Below are 27,359 nucleotides of genomic sequence, written 5' to 3'. Positions count from 1 at the left end.
ATGAAAACGCAGGAAATGATGGGGTGCATAAACAGAAGGCAGAAACAGAATCCCGAGGACGCCGCTAAAGGGACTTTTTTAGGCGGACAATTTCTGCACCACCCAGTAAATACCAGCACTACAACGCCGCCACCATTTGGTAACGTACAGATCACAGACGCCCATCTATAAGAAAGAAATTCTCTCTTTACCTCTGTAATTAACCTGGCTCTTGTTTTCTCTCTCCTTTCTTTTGATTTTTTTTCCAGGGTGTTTATAAATTAATAGCATTATTATTATTATTATTATTAAATATATTAAAATAATATATATTTTTTCATTTTTTAAAATTTATTTTTAATATCAATATATAAAAAAATCTAAATTTTAACCAACATCCGTGTAGCGTTACACACGACTACGTACGTACTCCTACTAGCTATGTCTTTTTTAACGTTAAATATTTGTGATGAAAATAAGGATTCCTCTGACCATTCTTTGTTTTCCGTGTTTAATTATGAAGACCCAGCTGAGCACATTAAAGTAAGCTCTCTCTATGAACTTGATCACTCAAAGTTGCCTCATAAATCCCCTGATCAACTCCACAAAATCCGGGTTGTCATGGTATTTATTATCAACATTCTTTAAAACCCCACTCCATTTCCCCCTTTTTTGTCTTAAATATTTATTAATTAACCGGGTTAAACTTTTACTAATTATTTCAGGTGAATGAAAAGACCAGAATGAGAGTTTCTCTGAGGTTTCCAAGCATCTATTCTCTAAGATCTTACTTCAATGAGACTGAACATACTAAAAAGAAAGACTTGAGGAAGAAACTGCCAGCATTCGATGACAAGTACATGATAGGATCAGAAGTTGCAGCAGAAGCTCTTTACAGGAGAATCTCTTCACAAGAAATTGCGGACAAGAGTAGCTCATGGAGTTTCTGGGTGCTTAAAAATCCTTCGGTTTCACCTCAAAAGGTGTCAGACTCACCTAGAAGAAGTGCGAATGTTAATGTTGGTGCAAGAAAATTGTCTCTCATATCTGAGCTTAAGGGAACCGGAATGGCTAAGTGGGGTCATGAGCGCCGGCAGGTCAGGTTCTTGGCTAAACACGTAGAGGATAAACGTGAAATTGTGGCTGTATCGAAGGACGTAGTTAAAGGCGAAGAAGAGAAACACAGTGATGGTGGCGATGATACGGAAGAAGAGGAAGAAGAGGAGGGTGATGTTAAGGTAGTAGTAAATAAATCGAGAGAAGCTAAAAGGAAATTATGTAAGAGAAAGGGTCAAGGTGGGTCTGGTGGCAAATCATCACCGAAGAAGAAAAGGACTAAAAGTGAAAAGAAGAATCAGGTTGCGGTCTATAAGCAAAAGAAGAACAAGGTCATAAAAAAATTTATTGATAGATGGTCGGCTGAGAGGTAACATAGCTTTTAGTTGTTAACAAATTAAACTCGTAGCTTGTTTATATCAAATTATTTATTAGTGTTTATATGTAGCTATCTAGCTAGTAACTAATTTGGTTGGTTGATTTACGTGAAGGTATAAAATGGCTGAGGTTAGCATGTTGAAAGTAATGAAAGAGCAAAATGCAGTGTTTGGAAACCCAATTCTAAGGCCAGAACTGAGAGCTGAAGCACGGAAGTTGATTGGGGACACTGGATTGTTAGACCATTTGTTGAAACATATGGCGGGGAAGGTATCTCCAGGAGGTGAAGAGAGATTTAAAAGGAGGCATAATGCAGATGGGGCAATGGAGTATTGGCTGGAGAAGGCTAATTTGGTTGATATTAGGAAAGAGGCTGGTGTGCAGGATCCTTATTGGACTCCTCCACCTGGGTGGAAACCTGGTGATAATCCTACTCAGGATCCTGTTTGTGCTAGAGAGATCAAGGAGCTCCGAAAGGAAATTGATGAAGTTAAAAGGTAATTGGTCTTTCTGTTTTGTTAACTAGGATTGATCATGGACTTTGAATTTTGTGGTCTTTTAGTTTGTTAGTACTCGGTACTACTGATCTTAGTATTGCTCATCGGTTTTTCTCCGTTACTGTTGGGGCGAGTTATGTATGCTCATGATTCCATTTGTCGCGTATTTGTTGTCTTATTGCTATTGGTGCAGGGAGATGGTGTCCAGAAAATGTGGGAAGGAACTAGCCATTATGGCAGTACCAAATTCTTCTCCTACAAGTCAGGACATGGAGCATGGCAGCTTAGTAATTCCAGTGGAGGTAATAAATATGAAAGTTTGACTAGATTTTGACCGACCCAAATTCTTCTGTTGACAACCCGTGTATTATTTTTGCAGGAAATGTACATTGATTTGGTGAATAAGAAGGTAAAGATGGAGGAACAACTAATGGGAATTTCACATTCTTTGTGTGGGATGGAGGTAGGAAATCGTGAAAATTTACCCTTTAATAATTATCATTTTCTTTTAGTATAGCTAAATTTAAAGCTGAAAATCCTACAATAAAATAGTTTCATAAATGATGAATGTTTTGGTGGTGAACTTTCGCTGTCCTTGGCAGTCCTTTCTAGTCTGGATAACATTTATATCGTAACAATGTTATGATTAATGATGATTTTAGGATGAATTGGTTATCGTATCAATGTTATGATCAATAATGATTTTAGGATGAATTGGTTACTTGTGATTGGTTTGTCCTTACAGTACAACGGGGAGACTTGGCAGTGTTTATTGTCGTAGCATATTATGTATTGAACCGTGGTGTTATGATGATTGAAATGTCTAATTAACGCAGGAAGAAATGAAGAAGCTAAAAACCAGAGTGAAAAAATCAAACAGAACAGAATCAACAGAAAGGCCAGCATTATTAATGGGATCGACAGAATCAACCACACCAGCTGGATCTGGAAGAAAGGGGAAAGAAGTAATGCACCAGGAAAAAGAAGCAATGGTTTTAGGGGAATTAGCACAAGAACAATGTCAGTCATCAGGAGGCAACATACCACCAACAACAAAATCAGCAGCACCAACGGAGGACAGGGCGGCAAAGATAGAAAGGTTGAAAAGTGGGTTTAGGATATGCAAACCCCAGGGAAGTTTCCTGTGGCCTGATATGACTACCTCAACCCCTCACCCTCAGGGTGAGGTACAACTCCAAGACCTCATTGCAGTGCACACGCCTCCTTCTGTGTCCTCCACTTCACCAAAACAATCTTACCTTCTGTTTACTCCCCATGGACCCCGCCATACTTCCCCTGTGAAGGCATCAGCTGAGAGAAGGCCTGTCACCATTTCTCAATCCACACCTGCCACAACTCCAATTACTTTTCCTCCCCTTGATCGAATGATTCACAACCAGTATGAGAAGAGCAGCATTTCCACTTCTACTACCATCACCAACACTATCAAAACCCCTCTCATCAACCTTAATGAGCCACTGAATACCAATCAAACTGATGATTATGGGTTATTATGTTGGTCTCATTCCCATGCCCATGCTCATGCTCATGCTCAAAGCTCCCCTTACCCTGTCACTTACCAAAGAAGACATCATCAAGATTTGACTACCACTATTGCCATGCCAAGGGTATGTGTGCTGACTGATAAAATCCCAGTTTCAGTTCGCACCCATATTTTGGTGATATAAACTTGGTATATATGCTGACTCCTTTTTCATGTTCTGTATGTTTTACGCAGTTGGGACCCACAAAGAAAGAGATGATGAGCCAATGGGAGGAAGGTAATCCAAGAAAAGGAATGATTAGGAACTGTGAGCAGCCGCAGCAGCAGATGGGATGCTCCGGTGCCTCATCCATTGCATCTTCTTCCATGTCAACGGAAGTAGGGACTTGGCTAGCTCTGGCTTCTTCTAAGCCTTCCGTGGAGCACAAATCTAAAAGGGGTTAAACATTATATATCAACAATAGCAGCAGCAGCAATATTGGCTGGTTTATCATGCTAAACTAATTACTATATATTAGTGTTAAATTTAAAACAATTAGTTAAGCCCCTGATAGAATACAAACAATTAAGTTGGGGTTTTACATTTTGCTTCCCATGTCTTCCTATATACACAGATAGAAACGGCATCTAGATGCGCGCAAAGAGCTCTGGCCTAAGAGAAAAGAAAAGGTAAAAATTAATACGATTTATGCATAAGATATACTTTGGTTACCCTGATGTTATCTTTATTACTAAATAATATTAGGAATGATTCTGTTCCATTGCGTTCCTCACCATTTGTGCACGTTTGTGGTCAATTTAGCTTGCTCCATTGCTTTTTTCTTTTTATTAAATTACCTTAAAACACATTTTGTAATTTGATAATGGTAATATTTTTTCAAAAATTACAGATAAAATTTTGGGTCATCAAAAAATTAAAATTAAAGTCTCATATATATATTTTGTAGTCATTCTCACTCGCTCTTTTTTCATCCCGATATTTCTCTGTACCTTTATTTATCAAAGTCCAAAAAACTCTAAATCAAAACCCTTTTAAAATATGATTGATGGTTGTTTAGAAGGTGTTTAATATTCCATCAAGAACCATTTAATTAGCCATTTATATTTTTATTTAATTAGTTAGTTTTTATATCTCAAACATAAGCCTTAAGAAAAGAAAAAAAACCCATCAAAGTATATCGTCATTGCAGTTTATCTTAATTTTTACTTCAAGGTTTATAAATAATAAGTCCATTTGAACTAGACCAATTTCTTCACATTTTTTTTTTGTTATGGGACTTGCTTTGAGGTATTTCTTAACCTAATTTTAAAGAAAAAAAAATGAAAAAGAAGTTATGCATATGTAAAGAAATATAACACTACCAAGGCATGAAAGATAGAACTACGTGGTGGTAAAATATAACCATCTAGGTGGTGGTCCAGTGGTAAAAGATTGGGACCAAGAGATTTGCTCTCTCTATGGTCTCAGGTTCGAGCCATGTGGTTGCTCATATGATGGCCACTGGAGGCTTACATGGTCGTTAACTTCAGGGCCCGTGGGATTAGTCGAGGTGCGCGCAAGCTGACCCGAACACCCACGTTAAACTAAAAAAAAATAGAACTACGTACGTACGATGTCAAATCAAATCATGGCACTATAGCTGATAGTGATTTTGATGAAAATTTAAGAGATTCAAAAATAAAGAAAACATTTGCAAAAATATGGTGTGATTCCCACTTCATATCATAATCTATCTTTATTACTTAGATAAACCAAAGTCCCTCTGAATTTGATAAAAATAAATATGCTAATTACACAAAATAATATAAAGAGATTAATATTCAAGAATATATATGCAGTAATACCTGGAGGCTGGAGCTACTACAGGGGGGCCTAATTATTGGTTAAGAACGAAACCCAAATTTCAACAAGTGATTGGTTCATGAAAAATTACCCCAGCAAGTTAGGAACTGTTATAGCGATGAGAGAGCAAACCTCCAGGCTTTCAAGGCCCTCTCCTCTCTTCACTCCTTACAATAAGAGAAACTATTAGGTTTTGGATGGGAATTCCAGTGACGACTGAAAGCATGAACTATGTCCTAGGGTTTGTAAGGAAATCATTATAAACACAAACCAACCATCAAGAGCCCTGAAGAAATTTTATAATTTTTTTTTATATATATTTAAGTTGTAACTAGAAGAGGGATAAAAATAAGGAGGGAAAAAACAAGCCACATTTAAACAAGCAAATAATAATAAAAATATATCTCTCCTCAATTTTTTTTTATTCTTTATATTATAAACTTAAAATTATTTTTTTAACTCTTTCTATTAGATGACATATCATTTCACACAAAAAAACGAAATGTTTTTTGCTTTTTTTACTCAAAAAACTAAGAGAAGACCCTTTTAAATAAGAGAGAGAAAGGCCTGGTCAAGGAGATATGAGATTGAAGGCCACACACCTGGGTTCTTTCTTTCAAATGCCTAGGATACTTGGCCATAGACCTGTGCTGCTAGGCTTTATTATTATTATTGGTTTTTTTTATATATATTTTAATTAAATATATATTTATGAAAATTGTTCATAATTCGAATTACAAATTTAATAGATTATAAATAATATCTAGGCTATTTTTTTTGTTTAATGTATTTTTTGTCTATCAATTTTAAAAATTATACAATCTTACCTGTTATCAATGATTTACATTAGTTATCTCATTCCCACACACTTGTCATAGTTTTTTTTTTTTTAATATTTCATACAAAAAAAATCAACATACTTTTTATTGTCATATAAATCTATTAAATAAAAAATGATATTTGAAATAAATAAAAATTATTGAATTTGATAACAAACAAGACTTGCATCATGAGTTTAGTTGTTTGACTTGAGTTTACTTGGATTTTTTTTAAAAATATTTTTTTTATTAATTTCATTCTTCAATACTAAGTTCTTTACAATTCATTTTTTAAAAAATTATTTCTGTAAATTTCACATGTCAACGTAGATTAACTCAGGTAAATTCAATTAATATGCTTCCGTCTCGATATTAGATAAAAATATCATTCAATATACATCCAGTTTAAAATTCATGGTTAAATTTATTTTTTTTTAGAAGATGAGTTAGCAATACCTAGAATTTTTTTTTCATTTGAATTTTTTTTTTACTCTCAATGGACTAGTATACACTAAAATAATCTATCGGAAAAGGAGAAATAAATAACCCTGTGATCATTTTGATGCATGCTAAAGGCTTTCTGGGATCTGGAAGTTCACTGTGATTGGAGTATAATGGCTGTCTTTAATCGGCATGGCAAATGTGCTGCCCAGTGATCACTGGTACACTATTATTGTACATGAAGAATAGTAGAAACTAGAAAAGCCACTGTTAGATTATCGTATGCTTACACCGACTCGCAGAAGAAATAAACAGAGATGACTAAAATCAGTAAATCTTATTAACAATACCTAATCCTCAATGCATGCCAAAGGTGTAAGTCAGCATCTCATTTGCTTTGCTACAATGCTTCTTGCTTCATCATCCTTGGTCAGAAACAATGGTCTAGGATAATTTCTAGAGCCTAGCAGTTCCTCTCGAGTTACAGAGACTAATGTCTTGAAAGTTGATGCAACAGGATAGTGCTGCTGTCAGTTTCTTCAAATCATCTGTTGTATGTGTTGCGCACAAAGTCACTCGTAACCTGATTTTGAAAAGAAAAAAAATCGGATCAAAAAGGATTTATTCAGGTGGATAGAAAAAGTAACAACACAAGGGCATCCAAGTTGGAACCACATGTTGACTCAAACCTTGCCACGATTAACGGCATTGATTTTTCTTAGCTCTCAGATATAGTACGTTAATTTTTAAATCGAACCTAACTTGAGGTTTTGAAATATCTTGAGGAACTTTCTGATATCTGTTGGTCTGCTTAAAATAAATGACTTGTAATGTCAACTTCCTCTGCTCAAGTGTAGAACCATAGGTGACAAATAAGTTCTTGTATAAATAAATCATAGCACAGCAGGCCACTGCTGACTAACACAAATTCTTCGAGTGTGAAATATGAAAGATGCATCATGTGTAGGCATTTTGCGCTTTATAAGGCACTAGTTTATATTTGAGCCGAGCATCATCAACCTATATTTCTTTTCTGGTAAGAGTTTGAGCAAGTGTGCATCAAATTGCATTCCCTGACACTGAAATTGGGTGAAAAGGAGCACTACGTCGAAGGAACCACAAAGAAAGTGCATCTAAAACCGAACAGATATCCTTGCACAAAAGAACATTAAGAGGGTCATCATGAATATGCAACAAAACCTGCATGAGTTGGGAGGCACGGTCGGGGGCCTGATTGCAGTCACGTGAAAACCAGATTTCAGCAAGTGCCTGATCCATCAAAATTATTGTAGTTAGTAGCTGTTGCAGCAGACACACAAGGTCTGTGCATGTGCAAGAGAGAATTCATTTTGAGAGAGAGAGAGAGAGAGAGAGAGAGGAAACCGGCTGGCTTTGAGGGCTTTCTCTTCACTCCCTACAATAAGCGAAATTATGGGACTCGTGATGGGAATTCCAGTAAGAGCCCGAAACTCTTGCACCCTGTTCCAAATTGCCTTTCTACGCCATCCTTCCTTTTTCCCAACAATAACAGCAGCTGTCAGGTTGTACACAAGTTGTTACAGCAGAAAGTTTTTTACCAAGAAAGCAAAGGCTATAAGACATGATAAAATTAAGTTCTACGCTAATTGTAAACAACTACGGAATTTCAAGGTTTTTTGTCGTAGACTTCCTAATTAAATGAAGAATTACTAGTATCCCCACCAAAGGCCGAGCAAGCTGCACACGAATGACCTGCAGAAAATGGCATCAGAAATCCCACGAGCTGCAAGTTCTTGTACGTGGGAAATTAACCAGATTGCATGATGTTAGGTGCTGGGAATCAGTCAGAGGTCCCATATAAAAAGAAAAGGAAAAAATCAAGAAAAGAAAAGAAAGAAAGAAAAGAACCAACAGACTGAAGTTTACCGTGGGCAGCAGCAACAATAGGGACTGGTGAAGAAGTTGAAAATATGAATGAGCGGCCTCTTGATTGTATGAGTTGCTTCCACTTTTTGCTGTTCATATAGCATTGACATAACTTCATCAATTACTTTCATGTGCAATGCAACCTAAAGTAAACTTTTAAAAGTAGAGGACACAAGGGTAATAACAGGGTAAGTAGAACATGAGAGTTGTTAATTTAAACAAATGTTAGCAAAAACACAAACAGTCCTGCAATGTATCCTCTTTCAAAGGTTTAAGGACTATTTTAACAAGAGACAAATATAATGAAAGGTTTCGTTTTCTTGGGAAATGAGAAACAAGTGTTATTGTAGTGATGCATCACTATTGCTCTCCACTAGTACCTGCATGCTATAAATCCACCATGGCAACCAGCAGCCTTACTCAGAGTTCCAATGCATATGTCAACTTGCCTATCACAATTGAACTCCTCAGCCACTCCCCCACCATGTTTCCCACAGACAAAAGTTCCATGAGCCTGAAAAAACTCTTAAGTTTAATTCTTTCATTATTCATAGCATTTAGTAGCATCAAAGTAAACTGTCAGCAGATTTTTATTTTCTTGATAAAGACTTTACGTTCTCTAACAAAAGATTATTATATTTCACGTTTGCAATCCATACCATAGAAGTTAAATCTCAGAGCTTCAGCCCTTGGACAAGATTCATGCGTACAAGACAGTTTGAAATAGCTTCTTACATACATCAGCCTTCAAGAAAACTTACATCATCGATGACTAACAAAAACCCATGCCTCTCGCGTAAATTCACAAGCTCAATCATTGGTGCAAAGTCTCCGTCCATGCTAAATAAGCTGTAATAAGAACAGAAAAGACAACATTCAGACCCACCTTGTCCACACTAACAAGCACTCAAAAACATACCGCAAGAAAATTGTTAGCAGTTTATCAAGGATGCTATCTTATAAAAGAAATAGGATAACAATAAAATTCAAACACGCAACAAGCATACTGACAATGGATACGAGTCAGAAAAGAAAAATGGGCATCTGTGGTTGTTTAACAAAATAATAGTTACTTATGATTAGCCAACACTTGCAGCAAAAGAATAGAAGTTGGAATGGCATGCTAACCTATCAGTCACAACGACTTTCTTCTTCAACTCACAACTTGATCTATGGAAAAAAATAATAAAAACAAAGTCAGATATGAACTCTGTGAAGAAAAAATGCAATGCAAAGGAAAGCACCAAAGGAGTAGATAAAGGCAAAGAACCTACAACAATGAACTAAGGTGGGACATATCACAATGCCTATAAACATACACATCAACAGTATGTTGTCGTTCAGCAAGACGAATACCATCAATTATCGAAGCATGGTTCAGTGCATCAGAAAAGAGAGCAATCCTATCCTCCTTCATAGGTTTTTCAGCTGCAGCTAAAAGAGAGACAATGTTTCCAAGAGCTACCATCACTGCCATATTGGCAGCGAACCCTGTAGGACAAAGAAGACAATCCTAGCATATATTAAGAACAAGTATGCATCAGTGTTTCAGTTGAATATCCCAAACATTCAAAAGAGTATTAAAACAAAGCATTGTGTTTCCTAGAAATCAAACCGAGTTTCATGGATTTTCATTACGTGACAAGATCAGGCAAGCACCCTGTTAGAGAGTAATATAAAACTATCTTGGAACCTCACCTAATATCTTAAGCTGTTAGGTGAGGCCCCAAAATATGATTTATATAATTCTCTAACACACCTCTTTAAGTGAAAGCTCTTTGAGTTTGAAACTTGCACAAGCCTACAATACTTTCTGCTATTAATTAGAAGAGAGAATGAAAGTGGTGAGATTCGAACTTGTGACCGTTTAGTAATCGAGGTTCTAATACCATGTCAAAAAATCATCTCAATCCAATAGCTTAAGCTATTAGATAATTATTAGGTGAGCCTTAAGATAATTTTATATTACTCCGCGACACACACCCCTCCCTCCCAAAAGCGAGGGGATAAAAAAAAGATGAAAATAATAAATGAATGAATGAATAAGTTGACAATAGTTTTTCATTGTCTTCCTTACTTTCCTATAAATCCACATAACATGATGAAAATCCCATGACCTGAAACTGTAAGTGATAACGATTGATCAATTTAATCATGCCAGAATTGTTCTCATATAACGTATAGCTTGATAAACCATTCTTATTTTTACCAATAATGTAATAATCATAACGATAAAGTGGTTGGATAGTCTTATAACAGCAATTGTAAATCACTGAACTGACAGAAGGCATTAAAGCCATTGAAGCTCATACCTCTTTCTTCTTTAAGTCCGCCAAGGAAGACTCAAGTAACCTGTGGTAATTTGTATATCCACAGATTAAAGCAGAACCTCTAGGCCCCATTCCATGCTCTTGTGCTGCCTGATATAGTATTAAATCATTATATCGTCGAAGCAGGGAAAAAACAAATAGCAAAAGTTTTTTTTTTTAAAAAAAAAAGTACCTTTGCAACTGCCCTGGCAATAGTGGGATGAGAACTCAAGCCCAAGTAATCATTTCCAGAGAACAAAAGTAGCTTCTTGAACCGTCCATTAGCTTCTTTATTGTCAGCGACTCCATTGCTCCATGTATCCTCGTCTCCTATAAACATCATTACTGAAATTAGACTAGAATACACATTTTCTTGACATGAGAGACAAGAATCTAAAACAAGGAATAAAATTTAAAAAGAAATGCACGATTGTTAACAATTCTAAGAGCAACCATGTCTTTATTTCACTCCAATAATGCATAACAAATTTAAGAAATGAAGAAGAGTATACCTGAACTGGGAATGTCAAGGAGCCACTTGTGAAAGGTGCGCTCTGAAATGGAGATTTCAACCGAGGATCGATCCCAAGGCTGCATTTCGTCGAACACCTGATAATCATCTTCACAGTTTTTGTGAGGTTGAGGGGAAAGATTAATGGGTCTTAAAGATCGAAGTAGTTTTAAAGAATGAAGCTTTGCAAGTGCCTCGTCTACCCATGAGTCCCATGAGTCACCATAACTGCTATCATTCTCCATTTTTTGTAGAGAGAGAGAGAGAGAGAGAGAGAGAGAGGCGGAGAGGTAGAGAAGACGGAAGCTCAAGCTCAAGCTCAAGGAAGTAGTTAGCAGTTGTTATATGACGTAGGTAGGTGGTTTATAGGCAGAGCAAGTCCTCTCCTGTCCTGCCTGCCGGCTGCGTTCACGTTTTTATTATATATACGTATTGTATATGTATATGTATTCATTTGAAATTGAACACCGAGTCCTAATACGAGGCACCTTCTTTTTTGGGTTTAAATTTCAATAGGATGGATTCACACTCTTTCTAATATGTGTGTGGGGTCTGCATCTAGCAGTGTTCTATCATTTTTAAATTTCCAATCGTGTTTACTTTTCAATACGCCATGTGATAGAACTATACTTGAAATGTAGGGGAAAAAAAGGATAATTTTGTAGAATATGCCTTTTTTCGGGTATAAAATACAAGTTCAGATTATAATAGCATACATGATATTATATAATTACATTAAAAAGAGTCGTAAAAAATATGTCATTTGCAGAATTTGATTGTCTTTCTAATTTTATTAATGTGGATTTTTTAAATGATATTGTTCCACGTTCACAAACTCATGGAAACCAAAAGCCTTCGCGCATAGGTTTTGTTTGTGATGGAATTGCAGCAAGTCAGTGTTGTAATTCGTATAACTGTTTTTACAATATATTAATAATGAAATGCATATTAATGTAATTACAAAATAATAAATTAATACATGTCTGTTTAGGTCATTTTATTATCAAAATTAAGTTCAACCACAATTTTAATCAAACATCATGAATATGTTTTTTTGCTAAACAACAACTTTAACTATAGTTTTAACTGAATACATATTTTAATCAAACCAACCATAATTAAAAGTGATTTTTCTAAACTTATTTTTTTTCAGACCACAACCACAAAAGTTATTACAATACCAAAACACGCTCTATTTCTTTTTCTCTCCTTTTCTTATCTCTTTCCTTTTTCCTTTATTTTTAGTTATTTTTATATAAAAATACCAATGTGATATCAGACCACTAAGAGCACTAACAAAAATCAATCTTATGCTAATAATAATGATGACATAATATTATGTCAGCATAATATAAGCATGTAAATTGTCATTCTTTTCTTACTTGTGGAAGCTCTTTTATCCAACAACAAAAGCCCTGTGGTTTCAATAAAAATTGATGCATTTACTTTGTCGGTTTGTAAAGAGATGGTTTAATAAAAAGGTCAGATTTTTTTTAGTACGAGGGACTAGTTGATCAAGATATTTAGGGTTTTTTTAAGATATTTTTAGCTAGGTCTACCTTTGTTTTAAGGATTAGTAAAAGTCAAGTGGTCTCTTGTAGAGCTGAGATTGATTTTGGTTCAATTGTACTAATTTAGACATGGTAGAAGTAAGTTCAGGTGGAAACTCGAAAAATATCATTAATGAGAGTAACATAAAAGTTGAGTTGGAGCTCTTAGTGATAATTCCTCACTTCAAACTAGTCATGTCAAAATAGATGGAACCGATTGTCTTGATTAGTCACGTTCATGCTTATTATTTATTAAAGCTTGAGAATTGTATGGTTATATTATAGGAGAACAAGTAAGGCCGGTGATAAATTATGTATCATTTAATCGATGAAATTAAAAAAAATCATTAGTTATATCTTGGCTTGTTAACTTCATGTAGCTTTCTATTGCTCATGGTTATCTGCTCCATGATTCTGTATCAAAATTTTAAAGTGTTCTAAATCAAACATACTTTTAACTTAGTAATAATGCACAAGTTTATGAGTCGTGTAAAGAGGTGCATGAGACCAAACAAGATGAGATGACTGTAGCTTAATATTTTGCATAACCCAACAATTTATGGAAGAATTTGGATTTCTATCAAGATTTTAAGTTGATTGTCCCAATGATGCAGTTAGATTTCAGAAGTTAGTGGAAAAAGAATGAGTTTATAACTTCCTTGTTGGACTCAATATAGAGTATGATCAAATTAGAGTTCAAGTTATTAGTAAAAATATTTTTCTTTCATTAAAGCAAACATACACACATGTTCATGTTCAAAATGAAAAGAGTACGAGAAATGTTATGTTATAACTTGTAATTCCATAAAGATCAACCATGGTTGTCCACTCTTCTTAATGAAATAACAAAGGACAAACTTGATTTAGTAATCAATAAGTATTAGACAAAGAAAAATTAAAATAAATTATTGTTGGCATATTAAACACACTAAAGAAACCTATTGGAAATTTTATGGACATCTTATGAGGGGACATTGAGGAAAAATGGTTGGACCTACCCAATCACAAGCTCATATATCTAAGGGGATTGAAATTGCAACTTTAGGTAAACTCAAATACTTTCACTATTTCTAAGAAAGGTTTAAGAACCCTTAAACATCTGATGGCTAAGATTGATCCTCCCTCTGATTCTTCATCCAACTTTGCTCACAAGAATATAAATATCACAACTCTGAATACTTTCACCATAGATGATTATGAGCTATGGGTTATAGATTCAGGACAAAATGATCATATAAATAGATTTTTCAAATATTTTTGTAATCTTATTTTCCTTCCTCGGGTAAAAATAATAACTTATGGTTCTCTATGTTTTGTTTCTGGGAAAGGTTTAGTTCAATGCACTCATACATTATCCTTGTCTTCAATTCTTTTTTTTTTCATTTTTCTAATAATTTGTTGTCTATTAATAAAATAATAAAATATTTAAATTGTAAAGTCTTATTTTCTTTTCTTAAATTATTGTGTTTTTTAAGACTTGAAGACTAGGAAGGTGATTGGCTATGGTAAGGTGGAAAATGACTTATATCTACCGAATATGGATCTTGTTCATCTGGTTGGGATAAGTATAGCTAAACATGCTCAAAAACTTTATTCTTCTATGATTGCTCAACAATAGTTATATCAATGACATAATCATTTAGGGCATCCTTCTTTTATAGCCTTAAATAAGATCTTTCCAACTTTGTTCAAATAATGTAATATAAAAAGCTTATTATATGATGTATATGAATTTACAAAGCACACACATTTTATATAATCACCTATTAATAAGAGAAGTATTACACTTTTTTATAACTATTCATTATGATTAAGGTTCTAGTCAAATTGTTTCATTGTCTAGCTTTCAATGGTTTGTCACCTTCATTGATTGTTACAGTCACACCACTTGGATTTACTTGGTGCATAATAAAAGTGAAGTGTGCTTATATTTCTAAAAATTTCATAAAATGGTGTGCATACAATTCAATACTAAAGTACAAGTCTTAATAAATGATAATGATACAAAATATATGGATAGAACTTCTCAGAGTTATCTTGTTGATTGTGATATTGTTCATTAAACAAATTATATAGACACACCAAATTAGAACGGTGTGGCTGAACAAAAAAATCAATATCTTTTAGAAGTTGCAAGATCTTTTATATTCATAATGAATGTTTCAAAATCTTATTAGGGCGATGCAATCTTTACAACAACATACCTTATCAATTGAATGATCTTAAGAGTTTTGGACTTTAAATCTCTTGTAGAACTTCTATAAGGAGTTTGCTCTTTTATTGTTCCTCCTAAAGTATTTGGTTGTGTATTTTTTTTGTTTGATATAATTGACAACAATTGGAAAATTAGATCCTAAAGCTCTAAAATATGTGTTTATCGAGTACTCTACCATTTAGAAAGGTTACATATGTTATCATCTTGCTAGTAAAAAAATATTTGTTAATATGGATATGATATTTTATAAGAGAAGGTCTATTTATATAAGTCATCTCTTTAGAAAAGAGAGTGGTATATCATAAAATATAGTTCCAAGAAATTTGATAATGGCTAATAAAATTTAATTTAGGTTTTTTAGATATTCAAATAATCTTACGATATATCATTTTTTATCAATCATTATATATTATCTCATGTAGAAAGTTTGAGAAATTAAGAAAAGAAGGGGGGGTAAAAAAAATGAAACAAATGAATGAAAAAAATGGGTTGCATAACATTTTATGAGATATTATATTGAAATTCTTGAAAACTATAGTAACATCTACAAAAGGTGTTTACTGTTAGTACAAGGACCCTAATTAACCTCGTGTCCAACATTTCAACGAGGTGATTTAAGCCTACAAACAATTCAACAACAAAAGACCCTTGATGGAAAGGTTAAATGGCAATCTGGGCGCTTGCTGGAAATGTTAAATGGACTCTGCTCTCATGTCTCATTTGCTGGCAAGGGACTCTGCTCTCATGTCTCAGCATTTGGTGAGAAAACCGCTGCTAAACCTCACTCTAATGAATTGTATGACCTAAACGGGTAAGCTGGTATGGAACCAACAACACAACAAAGATTCAGGCCCAACACTATCTTTGAACATAGAATTGATGTAAGAAATCTAAACTCAAGTACTAGTTTTGCTTAATTAGCAAAATTAATTTGACGTAGAACAAATGACCAGCACTCCTCCTTCATTCCTACCCGCTGCTGGCTATCAGATTATAATTTAAGAACTAATTCAAATTTAAGAAATAACCTCCCTTCCAAGAACAACCAAGCTGTGGTGTTGACCCTGTAAACTTGTCCTTGCTCCCCGTTTGTTTGCTGGAAAGTAGTTTTCATTTGGAAAGTGAATTCTGGAAAAGTGAATTATTTTCTGATGTTTGGTAGTGTAATGGAAAATAAGTTGGAAAACATTTTCCAGTGTTTGGTTATGTCATGGAAAATGAGCTGGAAAATAACTTATTAATGTTTTATTTTTCTCAAGTTTATAAAATAATGAGGAACAAATCTTACAAATTAAAAAGTTGAATGAGAATGAAATTGAAAAAAAAAATAATTTCATAAATTATCTAAAATAAAATAAATAATAATCAAAATAATAGAGATCAAATCTAAAAAATAAAAAAAATAAAAGATGAAGAAATTAAAATAATAATAATTAACATTTCATAAATTATTTCAAAAAAAATAAGTAACAATCAAAATCAAAAGAATGAGGAGCAAATTTGATAGATAAAAAATTTCAAAAAAAAATGATAAGGGAAAAGCAAATAACAATTATAAAAATGAGGACCAAAGTTAATATAAAAATTAAATTTTAAGAGATGAAATTGAAAAATAAATATTCAAAACAAAATATATATATAGCAATCAAAAGTTGGAGGACCAAATTTGATATAATCAGCAAATAATATGATATTTCTAAATTTTTCACAACTTTCGGAAAGTGTTTTCCGCCTAAATATTCTAGGAAAACACTTTCCTGAAAACCAAGCTAAATTTTTTTTTAACAAGTTTAAAAAGTGATTTCTCGAAAAGTGAACATAGCCTAAGGTATTCAATAAGTATATGAACATATAAATGAAGGTCCGTCTCTCTGTGTTCTGATGTCTCTCTACATGCTAAACATACCAACCAAACTGAAAAGTCCAACTGATTTTTTTTTATCTATCTCTACGTGATGCATGAATCCCAGACTTCTATAGAACTTCCTGTTTTTGATATCTCTCGGACCTTAAATCCATCCTGCCTCTCCTCCCTTTCTCTAGCCTGCAAAGAATGGGATTTCTTCCATATAACCAACCGTGGAGTTTCGAAAGATGTTTACAGGAAACTCTATTCCCTTTCAAATCATATCTTCAGCCTGCCTTATGAGTCCAAAGTCAAGGTAGGTCCATCATCACGGGTAAAAACCTACACCCCTCCTTTTAATGCATCTCCATTCTTCGAAAGTCTTCGTGTTTCCGGACCAGATTTCACTACTTCGGCACAAAGTTCTACAGCAATTCTCCCTGACCATTCAAACCCTGAATTCAGGTAATAAATAGTCACGACTGTCACTTGACTCTCTTTTTTTCATTTATTTAATCAGTTGAGAATGAAGCATGAAGTAAGCAAAAATTGCAATCTGTTATATTCTGATTATACTCTTGTTACTTTGTGTTTACACCAGTGAGACAGTTGAAGAATATGGGGCCAAAATGTCAGAGCTTTCGAGAAGAATAGTGAAGGCGGTGCTAATGAGCATGAGGGGTGATTTTGCAAAGAAGTTTTATGAATCTGATTTTAAAAGCTGTCATGGATACATGAGAATAAACAACTATTCATCATCATAACTAGGTCTGTTGCCTATATTGCAAAATTTTATTTTTCTGATATATATCTATTTCTCAATTTAGTCTTTAGTTATAGTAAACAATTTTTTTAATTTATTATTACAAATTATTTATTATTTATTTAAATAAATTCATGCATAGGATTTTGGGTTTATGATTATAAGTTTTCCTTGGTGCCAAAAATAGTTTTGTAAACGCTTGCACAGCCATCTTTTTGGCATTGAAAAAACAATTATTTAGCCCACGATGAAGCGTGAACTACATGACTAATATAGATAGAAGAGAGAGCAAAGAAAGAAAGCGTAAATAATTCTTGTGTTCGCTATGTGGAAATAATAAGATAATCTTTTCTGGGCTCTAGTAAAATTATTTTGAGTAGTGTTATTTCAACCTAGTTATTTACTAGGTTATTGACTTCTTCTACGTCGCTGATCAGATTAAATTTTTTTAATATAAAAAAATATCCAGACATTACTAATCTCTTTTTCAATAGAAAAACATTTAAACTGTGTTATGATAGATGTGATGTAACTTGGTCATCTTGGCAAGTTCAATGGTAATCTGGATGACTAATAAAAATATAATTTGAATTAAAATAAATATTTAAGATGATATTATTTTTATAAAATATTGTGATAGAAGCATATTGGATCGACTCGGGTCAACTCGATTTAACTCGTCAATCTACATACCAAGTTATAAGACCATGATAACCCCATAGAAAATAATCAAAACAAATTATGAAACTCAATTTTCAATGAACTCAATGTTGAATGAAAAATTCAAAAGAATTCAATTAAAAAAGACAAAAAAAAAATTACTCGAGTTAACTTACCAAACCCGCGACCTAAGTCATCAAATATAGATAATACAATAGAAAGCAAACTGAAATAAATTATGAAACTTAATTCTCAATCAACCTAAAGTTGATCAAAGATGAAATTAAAAAAAATCGATAAAAAAAAAACATAAAAACTGACTCAAGTCAATCCGGGTTAATTTGCTAAACCTATGATCATAGTCATGAGATAGAGATAATTCATAGAAAACAAACTAAAATAAATAACGAAGTTTAATTCTCAATCAATCCAATATTAAAGGATGAAATTGAAAAAGAAAACAATTAAAAAAAGGAGAAAAAAAATCTCGATTCAATCTAGTTAAGCTTAATTTTCAATCAACTAATATTAAAAAATAAAATTGAAAAAAAAATCAATTAGAAAAAAAAATTTGAGTAAATTGAATTAACTCGTCAAACTCACTGTCCAAGTCATGAGACTTGAATAATTTTATAAAAAGTAAATTAAAAACAAATTATGAAGCCTTAAATTTAATAAATTTAATGTTGATAGATAAACTTAAAATTAAAAAAATATATTATTTTAATAAATAATATTCTTCCACGAGAAATACAATAAAATTCTAAATTTTTGAAGACATAGGACGAGGATATCCTTATTCAGGCGTTCCTAATTTTTTTTGGACAAATGTAGCACTCACACACACACACGCACGCACACAAATCCAAACTTTCTAATTTTGAAAGTCTAAGGGGTTGTGTCTCATAATATGTCAACTGCAACAAAAAAAACAAAAATTGTCTCAAGCAACTACATTTTATAATTCATCCCAATATCAAAGTTAAAATACAAAACAGGGAAAACTTAGATTGGAACGCGGCACCCTTCATAAAAAATTATTTTTTTTTAATATTTTGTATCGTTTTGATATGCTGATTTTAAAAATAATTTTTTAAAAATAAAAAAATATCATTTTAATATATTTCGGTACAAAAAACATTTTAAAAAATAATTGCAATCACACTCCCAAACATAACAAAAATACAAAAATTTGATGCTTAGACTCCTCCTCCTCCTTTTCTTCTAGCAACAATAAATCTTCATGCTTGACCATAAAGTAAAAGAAATACAAAAATTCGATTGTTTTACATGAACACACGTTATCAGACATGATTCTTTTTTATATATAAGCAAGTTACTAAAAATTATGGTAGAAAAGAACAACTTTTTGTATAAGCAAGATTAAAAAAAAAAAGGATTAAATTCCTGCCCAATTAGCTGCTAGTTAACGGCGGATTGTGATAGTTTTTATGAATATAATTTTTTAAAAAATAAGTTTTTACAAATATTTTTAGTTATAATTTTAAAAATATATTTTTGATTAAAACTATTATAAAATAGATTTTTACATGCAAAATAAATGAAAAAATAGATCTTCAGGAATAAAAAACATGTTATTTTAGATTTTATAAAAATTAAATTTAAAATACAATTATATATAAAATTCAATATAAAAAATAAAAGTTATTTAGCTAAACAATAAATCTTTTCGTGATTAAATAAAAAAACAAAAATTGCCAGAACGATGTTAATGAAATTGACTAGAATTTCTTTCTAGCAACTTCCTATTTAGGAAAAGAGGAATAGGGGAGGATAGATACAACACAAAGATAAGTCAAACAAAAAGAAATGGGGTGGTCATAAAAAATAAAAATGTTAAAGGACCATAAAAAAAGTGCCACGAGAGGTTAAATCCGAAAATGTTTTAAATATCAGGGACTAAGAGCATAGTTTGGGTCAAATATATATATTTTTTAAAAAGCCATAACCTCTATCCCCGCAAAGCTAACTTGACAAACACGCCCTCCCCCCCCTCTCTCTGCAATTTCTAGGGTTTGCTTGATTTCAATTCCCAAGGTTCGATAAAAAATTGAGAGAAATGGTACTATCACAGAAGATTCACGAAGCATTCAAAGGAACAGTAGAGAGAATCACAGGTCCACGCACTGTTTCTGCCTTCAAAGAGAAAGGCGTTCTTAGTGTCAGCGAATTCATTCTCGCTGGTGACAATCTTGTCTCTAAATGCCCCACTTGGTCCTGGTAATTTACTTCCTTGACACCCCCCCAACCCCCATCAAAGCATCCATCTTCGAATATAAGCACCGCTTTTTATTGTAATTGGCGTTAATAAACTTTAAACACGTATTTATTATGTTATCTAGAGCTCCCAGTGACTAAAATTCTGTGCTATATTCTTCGGTTTTCTGCTTCGAGTGGTTGTTGATCATAAATTAGTGAGCTTTGTTCTATTATATGGTTTAGTTTTGGTTTTGATTTTGGTTTTAACAGGGAATCTGGAGAGCCGAGCAAGAGGAAGTCATACTTACCTGCAGAGAAACAGTTTTTGATCACTCGAAACGGTAATTGTCACCATTATAAGCCATGTTTTTTTTTCGTAACAGCATCTACGAAGCTGTGACTTTTATATGGCAATTAGTAACTGAATAGACTTGTAATAATTATTGTTCTGTGAAAGAAAAGTAACGAGGGAAATTGCGGTTTACATTGTTTTGAAAGTACAGAAAGATGCAAATTTAGCCAATTCGCACACATCAGTTTATTTGAATAAGTTTGCAGTGTTTGCTTTATTGTAGTTTGTTGATGCAAATCTTTGTTCTTAGTTCCTTGTCTACGAAGAGCTGCATCTGTAGAAGAAGAGTATGAAGCGGCTGGAGGTGAAGTTCTACTTGATAACGAAGATAATGATGGATGGCTGGCAACTCACGGGAAACCTAAAGGTACCATTTTAACTGGAGCTCGATATCAATTACTGATGCCTTCTGAGTTCTGACTTTATGATTTGCCTTTATTCTAGAAACCAAAGGTGATGAGGATGAGAATGTGCCTTCAATGGAGGCTCTAGAAATCAGTGCAAAAAAAAGTCTTATCCAAACAAACCATTCATACTTTGGGGGAGAGGAGGAGGAAGATATTCCTGACATGGCAGATTTTGAAGACCCTGACAATCTAATTGAATCAGATCCTGTAACTTGCTATTTCTGCTCTTCACACCCTTGTTGTTGTCCAGATAGAAAGTTGAAAGTTCTTATAATTGTCTATGTAAATTTAATTGATGTAGGCAACACTTCAGACTACATACCTCGTGGCTCATGAGCCCGATGATGATAACATTCTGCGCACTCGAACATATGATGTCAGCATCACGTAAGATAAATTTTGATTGAAAACTTCTTAAATTTGGGTGTTTTAACAGTTCTGGAACATTTGCCATGCTCTGTTGAACTATTTGATTTATCTGTGCCACGGTTCTCAAAGCTGAAGTCGTCACACTTTCTTTTAAATACCAATGTAATAATCTGATAATGTTTGCAAAGATGTCTTGATTGAAACTTGCTGCAGTTTTTAGCCTATTATAACATTTTATTTTATCTCGTATCTGCAGGTATGATAAATATTATCAAACTCCTCGTGTATGGCTTACTGGATATGATGAGGTTTGTTTCTGCTCTATCAAATCTTTTTCACTATTTTCAGCTGGGAAACAAGTGTAAGAACAATATATTTTACCAAAAAAAGATATTTTGGTGCAATAAAAATGCACATGAAGGTTGTGATTTCTATTTATTATAGTCTGTGAAATTGATATCTGAACATGGTTACAGGCAAGGCTGTATGGGATTGAATTGAACTTGTTTCTGTACATCATCTATGCAGTTTAACTCATTTGTTGACCGTCTTCTTCTTTCACATGGCAGTCAAGGATGCTTTTGCAACCAGAGCTTGTACTTGAAGATGTTAGCCAAGACCATGCACGCAAAACGGTGCTGAGATTTTGTCATTCTGTTTATCAATTGATATTCTGCACATTGGGTGTGTTTATTTAATACACCCACTTTTAATGATTTCATGGGATCTCACTCAAAATTGAAATTCTTAAAAGTAATGCTACCCACCATGCATCACAGTGGAATTTTAAGGTTGTTGAGAATTGCATCAATTTAAGCTTGCTGGTTTTTACAGAACCATTTTGTATTTGTCTGTATCTCTTCTGATTTTTTCCCCTCAAGTTTAAGTCAATTGAGAAACTGAGAATTCTTTCATTGGTCATTTTTCTGCTTGTGCTGATATATCTCCTGACGTTGGCCTCTTGAGTGGTCATTTCATAGAGAAGTTTTAATGCATGTGTTGCTTCTTATAATCTTTTTTCCTTGTAAATTTGATCACGCACAGGTAACTATTGAAGACCATCCCCACTTACCTGGGAAGCATGCATCAGTGCATCCTTGCCGACATGGGGCTGTCATGAAGAAAATTATTGATGTTTTAATGTCACGTGGAGTTGAGCCAGAAGTTGACAAGTGAGTTTCTTCTCTGATACCATTCAAGAGAAAAATGACATTCAATACAGTTCGTATAATTGGAAGTATGTCCTTGACTATTTCCATGAAAACAGCTCAGTAATTAGGTTGGGGGTTTAAATACAAGTCTGAGTGGACCCCATATTGTTTTATCCAAATGTTCAGTGAGTTTCCTAATAACAAAAATGAATGTTCTCTACGTAAACCAGCCTAGTTTCTTACTCAGTTGAGGATAGTCACCAATCTAGCTGGGTTAAACTATCCTTGTCCAAGGCAGGTCAATTATTTGTGGTTCCAGTATATATCTTTGATAATTCAGAAATGAACTATTGCAATAAGATCCAACAACTTGTATTTTAATAACATAATTGTGTTTTCATAAGAAGGAAATTTGACGTGATTTTCTAGTGCTGATGACAGACTCAGCCCTCAGACATCAATCACCAGAAAATATGTTTTTCTTCCTCCATTACTTTCTTTTCTTTAAAAAAAGCTCCTAGTATGCAATATCTACCAGCAATAAGACATGTGACGTCTCTGGATCATTTAACCTTGATCCTGTCCTGCCTCCTATCCTGTTGTCACATTCAATGAAATCTGTGAAGTATTGTGCAACATCTATGGTGCATTAATAGTTTATTTGCTCAATTATGACTTGTTTATATGTTTTTCTACATTAGTTCATGGTTAAGGAATTTAAATAGCGATTCTACCTTCAAAATCTGAAGCATCACCAACACTTGGTGGATACAAAAGACACACATACACACTCAACAACCCAATCCTTGATATATACTCATTAAAGCATTGGTGGTTATAATGGGATTTGTGCTAATTTTGATTTCTGAGAACCTCATTGCTCACTTCATACTATTTGATTGCCTGATCTGGAATTGAAACATTAAGTGTTTTGCTATCAAAATCTGTCTGCTATCAAAATCTGAAGAGGTAAAATAACAGCAACAATTTCTCCAAAAAACTATTGTATGAAATGTAGTATATTGCTCTCTCTTTCAGAGCTAATTTATTGCTAGATTTATGGCATTTTGTTCTAGCTTGCAATTTGCCTGTCTTTGTTTCAAATTTTCTAGTTCTGTCATCTTATAAATATAATGATTGATATACATGCCAATACATCTTTTATAATCTCCCACTTATATTTTTATCTCGTCTATGTGTATCTTACAATTGCAATTTCTTACTTTGTAGGTACCTTTTCTTATTTTTGAAATTTGTAGCCTCTGTAATTCCAACTATTGAATATGATTACACCATGGATTTTGATCTCGGTAGCTCAAGCAGCTGATGTGAGGTAATTTCCATAATTAACTTTCTCCTTTCTCATCATTGTTCCAACATCATTGAAAATTTTTAACCAAAAAAAAACTTTTTCGTTGGTGGTTTAGTAATTGTGATGCTTTGTAATATGTGACAGTCAAACATTTTGCTTTGCCATTATTGTTCCTGCTCTTCAAATGAAAGAATGCATATAAAAAGTATGTCAATTGGCCTGGTTGATGTCCTATTATTGATAACATGTCTTCAAATGAAATAATAACATGTCATATTATTGATTTACTCATTAAAGACCTTTGGTTTCTTGGCATCAGTTGAGCAGATGGGTTGTTTTCTTTTGTTCTTTACCACCTTGATCCTCCATTGAAGTGCAACCTTAGAAGCTTTTTTCTCTCTCGAACAGCATTGCTCTTGACTTATACTTTTTTCTTCTTGACTTGATCAAATTTACCATTACGTCTGTTCTTTTTCTTGTTGTATTACTGCCTATGGTCATAAAGTATTACCGGATTCCTGGCAACTTTCAGTGCAAAGGTTTAGTCATCCTGTATAACTTTTTATTTGAACTCTGTGCACTGAATGATCATGAAGCAGCTAGATACACCATCTTTGTTCTGTCTACTATGTTTTAATTTAGATATCTATACATTATCTATTTATTGAATTTGGTGACAATTTTTAGATGATGTTTGTTTATTCCTGCCAGGCTGAACCTCCAGTAAATTCAAGAAATATCTTCTGGGGTGTTTGCAAACAATGCCCTGTACCCCTTCCACAACACTCGTTACTGCACATAAATCCTATAAACAATCCACTCATATGCCTTGTATGATCGGGCATAACTGTGAATCCTTTGTGATCTTATGGACATATAGTTGTTTATTATACAGTGTAAATGCACAGATTAACTTTATTAGGATCGTTTAACGTCAAACACCATGTTCAATAAGCCTAGGTGTGGTAACTTGCTCATTGCAGGCATGAATATGATCTTGTTTCAGTGGGAAAAAATTGAATCTTATTGTCAATTGTGTGATATAGAAATAGCTATTTTTCTTGGGATTTTTATGTTTTATCGGTGGAATGAGGGTTGAAACATAAATTCTACCTAAAATAGGTACAATACAATTTTCAAAAAACAAATGGCTAGGAACTGGAGAAGTTCCAGGATACATTCTCATTACAACTATAACAAAAACTAAAGCTTGTGGACACTGTGGGACTCACTCATAGTTTACTGAGTGAATTTATTCTCTCTTTTTTGGTCTTCAAACTTTTTTTTTCTCTTTGATTGAGTCCTTTTGAGCTTGAATAGATGGCCAAATGCTTTTGATTTGTTAATCAATGCTTAAATTAAAAGTTAGAGGATTAAAGTCAAAAAAGCATTGAACATAGGTAGTGGTTTTAAAATTAGCATAAAAAGTTCATTTGTCTTTATACTTTTATAATATAGTTTTTTGGTCCTTTTAGGAAAACTAAATTTTAGTTCATAACTTCATTTTCTTTGTATTTTAGTCCATGGTATGGAAGAAAAGTGAGAGTCATTGAATCATGGTGGTAAAGAGAAAAATATAAATAAACACTGATTTTAGTCAAATATATATATATATATATATATATATATATATATATATATATATTGATTTTCGTGTCATTGCAGGAGGTCATCTAGGGTGTTCTTTTACCTTTCTTCGCCTCAGAAGGTAGATCTAACCTTGAAAAAGTTTTTGAATTCAAGTTGATTTTAGGTTTTTTTTATTATATATTGAGTTATTCGAGACTATAAATAAGTTTATCAAGATTTATAGGGTGTATTTTTTAAGTGATTTGAATAAAAAAAAATACATTGAAAATTTAATTTTAGCACATAAAATATCCTTACCCTAATTATCTGACAACTCTTTAGTAGTTCAAATCTATAGCATAGATGATAGGTTATTTGTGTTTTTATTTTCTAAAAAAATAAAGGTTAGACAACGTATTATTCACCCTCAAATATAGAAAATAAAAAGGGCATGCTCGTAAGTAGGCTAGATGTGTGGCTTGATTTTTTAAAAATGTTTTTTTATTTAATTTATTTTGAGCCCTTAAAAGTTAAAAATAATTGATAAAAAAATCCTTTATTATTTAAAGGTATTATTTTATTTCACTTAAAAAGAAACTATTTTTTTATTTAACTTACAAAAGGTTGTTTTCTTTCCGGTTCCACACACGTCTTGTTTTTTTGTTTTGACAAAAAAATATCACACACCATAGCTGAATAAAAAATAATATTAAAAAATAAAATATTATTAAATTTAGTGGGGTACATGACTTAAATCATGAGTTTAATAAATTAATTCAGGTTCACTCATGTTAATCTTGATTGTTATTTTTTTTTTGTATTTTCAGTCCCTAAAAAAATCATCCTTTGTTACTTATATGTTTTTTTTACTTTACTTAAAAAAATTATAATTTATCTTGAGAAAACACATCATTTATTTAGTTTCACGGGCCTGACCTATTAGATGGTTATTTTTAAAGTTTTTTTTATTTGATAAAAAAATCTCACCTACATTGTTGCGTAATTAAATAAAAAATAAATTAGAAATAAAAAGTTATTAAATCCAGTCAAATTAATAATTCAGATCATGGCTTTATATAAAGTTGTTGTTTATCGCGAATTTAAATGAATTCAGATTAATTCAATATATAATGGTATTAATATTTGAAAAAACAAAATATTATTGATGGTTTTTTTTCCAGGATTGCCAAGTCAGACAATAAGCCAAGGTTTTTATTGTTTCTGCATATCCAATATATATACACACATCACTGTACGTAATCCTCCACGGTGGAGCATGTGGTGGGGGGGAAGATTGTTGCCGAAGAAGAAGAGTCATCTCTTATCCTCATTGAATAAAATAAACTGGAAGCAACTATAGAAAATCACCTAAATCTAGAGTTCTCGATTGATGACATCATCAATGCTAGGACCCTGGAATCCAACGGTCACAAAAACCTCGTCTTCGTTTTCTTTCTTCACAAAGACCTTCAGCACCAGACAGACCCTCCGTAAGGTCGGTTTGCAAACATGACTTATTTTTAATAAATTGATGTAAAATATAATGGGGGAGGGTTAGCTAATTGGGCTTTACCACTCAATCTTTTTCTTGCTACGAAGCCCAACTATCATTTAACCCAAAGTAGATGAAGCCCATAATCACTGCCACCAAACCTAACCGCCATAAAATAAAAATCAAATTCCATCCAATAAAAGAAAATCTTA

The 27,359-nt window shown here is 33.0% G+C and overlaps 4 protein-coding genes across 8 annotated transcripts; 3 read left to right on the top strand and 1 right to left on the bottom strand.

Moving 5' to 3' along the window:
- Nucleotides 1-4,175, top strand: LOC18094028 (protein DYAD). Its single transcript, XM_052453569.1, has 8 exons — nt 1-139; nt 503-603; nt 705-1,405; nt 1,527-1,910; nt 2,104-2,212; nt 2,290-2,373; nt 2,747-3,538; nt 3,649-4,175. The coding sequence occupies exons 1-8, from the start codon at nt 1-3 to the stop codon at nt 3,856-3,858; spliced, it is 2,520 nt and encodes an 839-aa protein (XP_052309529.1). The 3' UTR covers nt 3,859-4,175.
- A 2,504-nt stretch (nt 4,176-6,679) lies between these two features.
- Nucleotides 6,680-11,643, bottom strand: LOC18094027 (8-amino-7-oxononanoate synthase). 3 transcript variants are annotated; one of them, XM_024605903.2, is made up of 11 exons: nt 11,243-11,634; nt 10,924-11,060; nt 10,734-10,841; nt 9,741-9,934; nt 9,550-9,591; nt 9,183-9,270; nt 8,802-8,935; nt 8,422-8,510; nt 7,900-8,050; nt 7,717-7,785; nt 6,680-7,099 (listed from the first exon to the last, which is right to left on the bottom strand). In XM_024605903.2, exons 1-11 carry the CDS (start codon nt 11,484-11,486, stop codon nt 6,973-6,975), a joined length of 1,383 nt encoding a protein of 460 aa, XP_024461671.2. In that variant the 5' UTR covers nt 11,487-11,634; the 3' UTR covers nt 6,680-6,972. The 3 variants fall into 3 exon arrangements, with proteins under 3 accessions (XP_024461671.2, XP_006368240.2, XP_024461675.2); XM_006368178.3 differs by having other exon boundaries at nt 9,696-9,934; nt 11,243-11,633; XM_024605907.2 differs by lacking the exons at nt 6,680-7,099; nt 7,717-7,785; nt 7,900-8,050 and adding an exon at nt 8,057-8,247 and having other exon boundaries at nt 9,696-9,934; nt 11,243-11,643.
- Nucleotides 11,644-16,961: 5,318 nt separating this feature from the next.
- On the top strand, nt 16,962-17,616 carry LOC112326181 (gibberellin 20-oxidase-like protein). Its single transcript, XM_024593523.2, has 2 exons — nt 16,962-17,317; nt 17,454-17,616. The coding sequence occupies exons 1-2, from the start codon at nt 16,962-16,964 to the stop codon at nt 17,614-17,616; spliced, it is 519 nt and encodes a 172-aa protein (XP_024449291.2).
- Nucleotides 17,617-20,234: 2,618 nt separating this feature from the next.
- LOC112326180 (autophagy-related protein 3) lies at nt 20,235-25,119 on the top strand. 3 transcript variants are annotated; one of them, XM_024593522.2, is made up of 10 exons: nt 20,235-20,516; nt 20,766-20,836; nt 21,098-21,214; nt 21,292-21,461; nt 21,556-21,641; nt 21,880-21,931; nt 22,193-22,258; nt 22,668-22,795; nt 24,005-24,107; nt 24,798-25,119. In XM_024593522.2, exons 1-9 carry the CDS (start codon nt 20,356-20,358, stop codon nt 24,099-24,101), a joined length of 948 nt encoding a protein of 315 aa, XP_024449290.1. In that variant the 5' UTR covers nt 20,235-20,355; the 3' UTR covers nt 24,102-24,107; nt 24,798-25,119. The 3 variants fall into 3 exon arrangements, 1 of the variants encoding a protein (XP_024449290.1); XR_002979846.2 differs by lacking the exon at nt 24,798-25,119 and having other exon boundaries at nt 22,193-22,307; nt 24,005-24,103; XR_008058327.1 differs by lacking the exons at nt 24,005-24,107; nt 24,798-25,119 and having other exon boundaries at nt 22,193-22,376.
- Nucleotides 25,120-27,359: the final 2,240 nt, after the last annotated feature.

Source organism: Populus trichocarpa, chromosome 1, assembly GCF_000002775.5.
Source record: "Populus trichocarpa isolate Nisqually-1 chromosome 1, P.trichocarpa_v4.1, whole genome shotgun sequence".
Lineage (NCBI taxonomy): Eukaryota > Viridiplantae > Streptophyta > Magnoliopsida > Malpighiales > Salicaceae > Populus > Populus trichocarpa.
The sequence above is the reverse complement of the archived record's forward strand: the minus strand, read 5'-3'. Positions and strand labels throughout refer to the sequence as shown.

Excerpts from the sequence above, each read along its gene's own strand:
- LOC18094027 (XM_006368178.3), bottom strand. The coding sequence starts at position 11,486 with ATGGAGAATGATAGCAGTTATGGTGACTCATGGGACTCATGGGTAGAC. Across the intron at positions 8,936-9,182 it reads TTTTGTTAGTCATCGATGAT|GCTCATGGAACTTTTGTCTG; the intron begins GTAAGTTTTCTT and ends GAGTTTTTTCAG. Across the intron at positions 7,786-7,899 it reads AAAGCCCTCAAAGCCAGCCG|GCACTTGCTGAAATCTGGTT; the intron begins GTTTCCTCTCTC and ends TTGATGGATCAG.
- LOC112326180 (XM_024593522.2), top strand. The coding sequence starts at position 20,356 with ATGGTACTATCACAGAAGATTCACGAAGCATTCAAAGGAACAGTAGAG. Across the intron at positions 20,837-21,097 it reads GTTTTTGATCACTCGAAACG|TTCCTTGTCTACGAAGAGCT; the intron begins GTAATTGTCACC and ends CTTTGTTCTTAG. Across the intron at positions 22,796-24,004 it reads GTTGAGCCAGAAGTTGACAA|GTACCTTTTCTTATTTTTGA; the intron begins GTGAGTTTCTTC and ends CTTACTTTGTAG.
- LOC18094028 (XM_052453569.1), top strand. The coding sequence starts at position 1 with ATGAAAACGCAGGAAATGATGGGGTGCATAAACAGAAGGCAGAAACAG. Across the intron at positions 1,406-1,526 it reads GATAGATGGTCGGCTGAGAG|GTATAAAATGGCTGAGGTTA; the intron begins GTAACATAGCTT and ends ATTTACGTGAAG. Across the intron at positions 3,539-3,648 it reads CCACTATTGCCATGCCAAGG|TTGGGACCCACAAAGAAAGA; the intron begins GTATGTGTGCTG and ends TGTTTTACGCAG.
- LOC112326181 (XM_024593523.2), top strand. The coding sequence starts at position 16,962 with ATGCATGAATCCCAGACTTCTATAGAACTTCCTGTTTTTGATATCTCT. Across the intron at positions 17,318-17,453 it reads CATTCAAACCCTGAATTCAG|TGAGACAGTTGAAGAATATG; the intron begins GTAATAAATAGT and ends TGTTTACACCAG.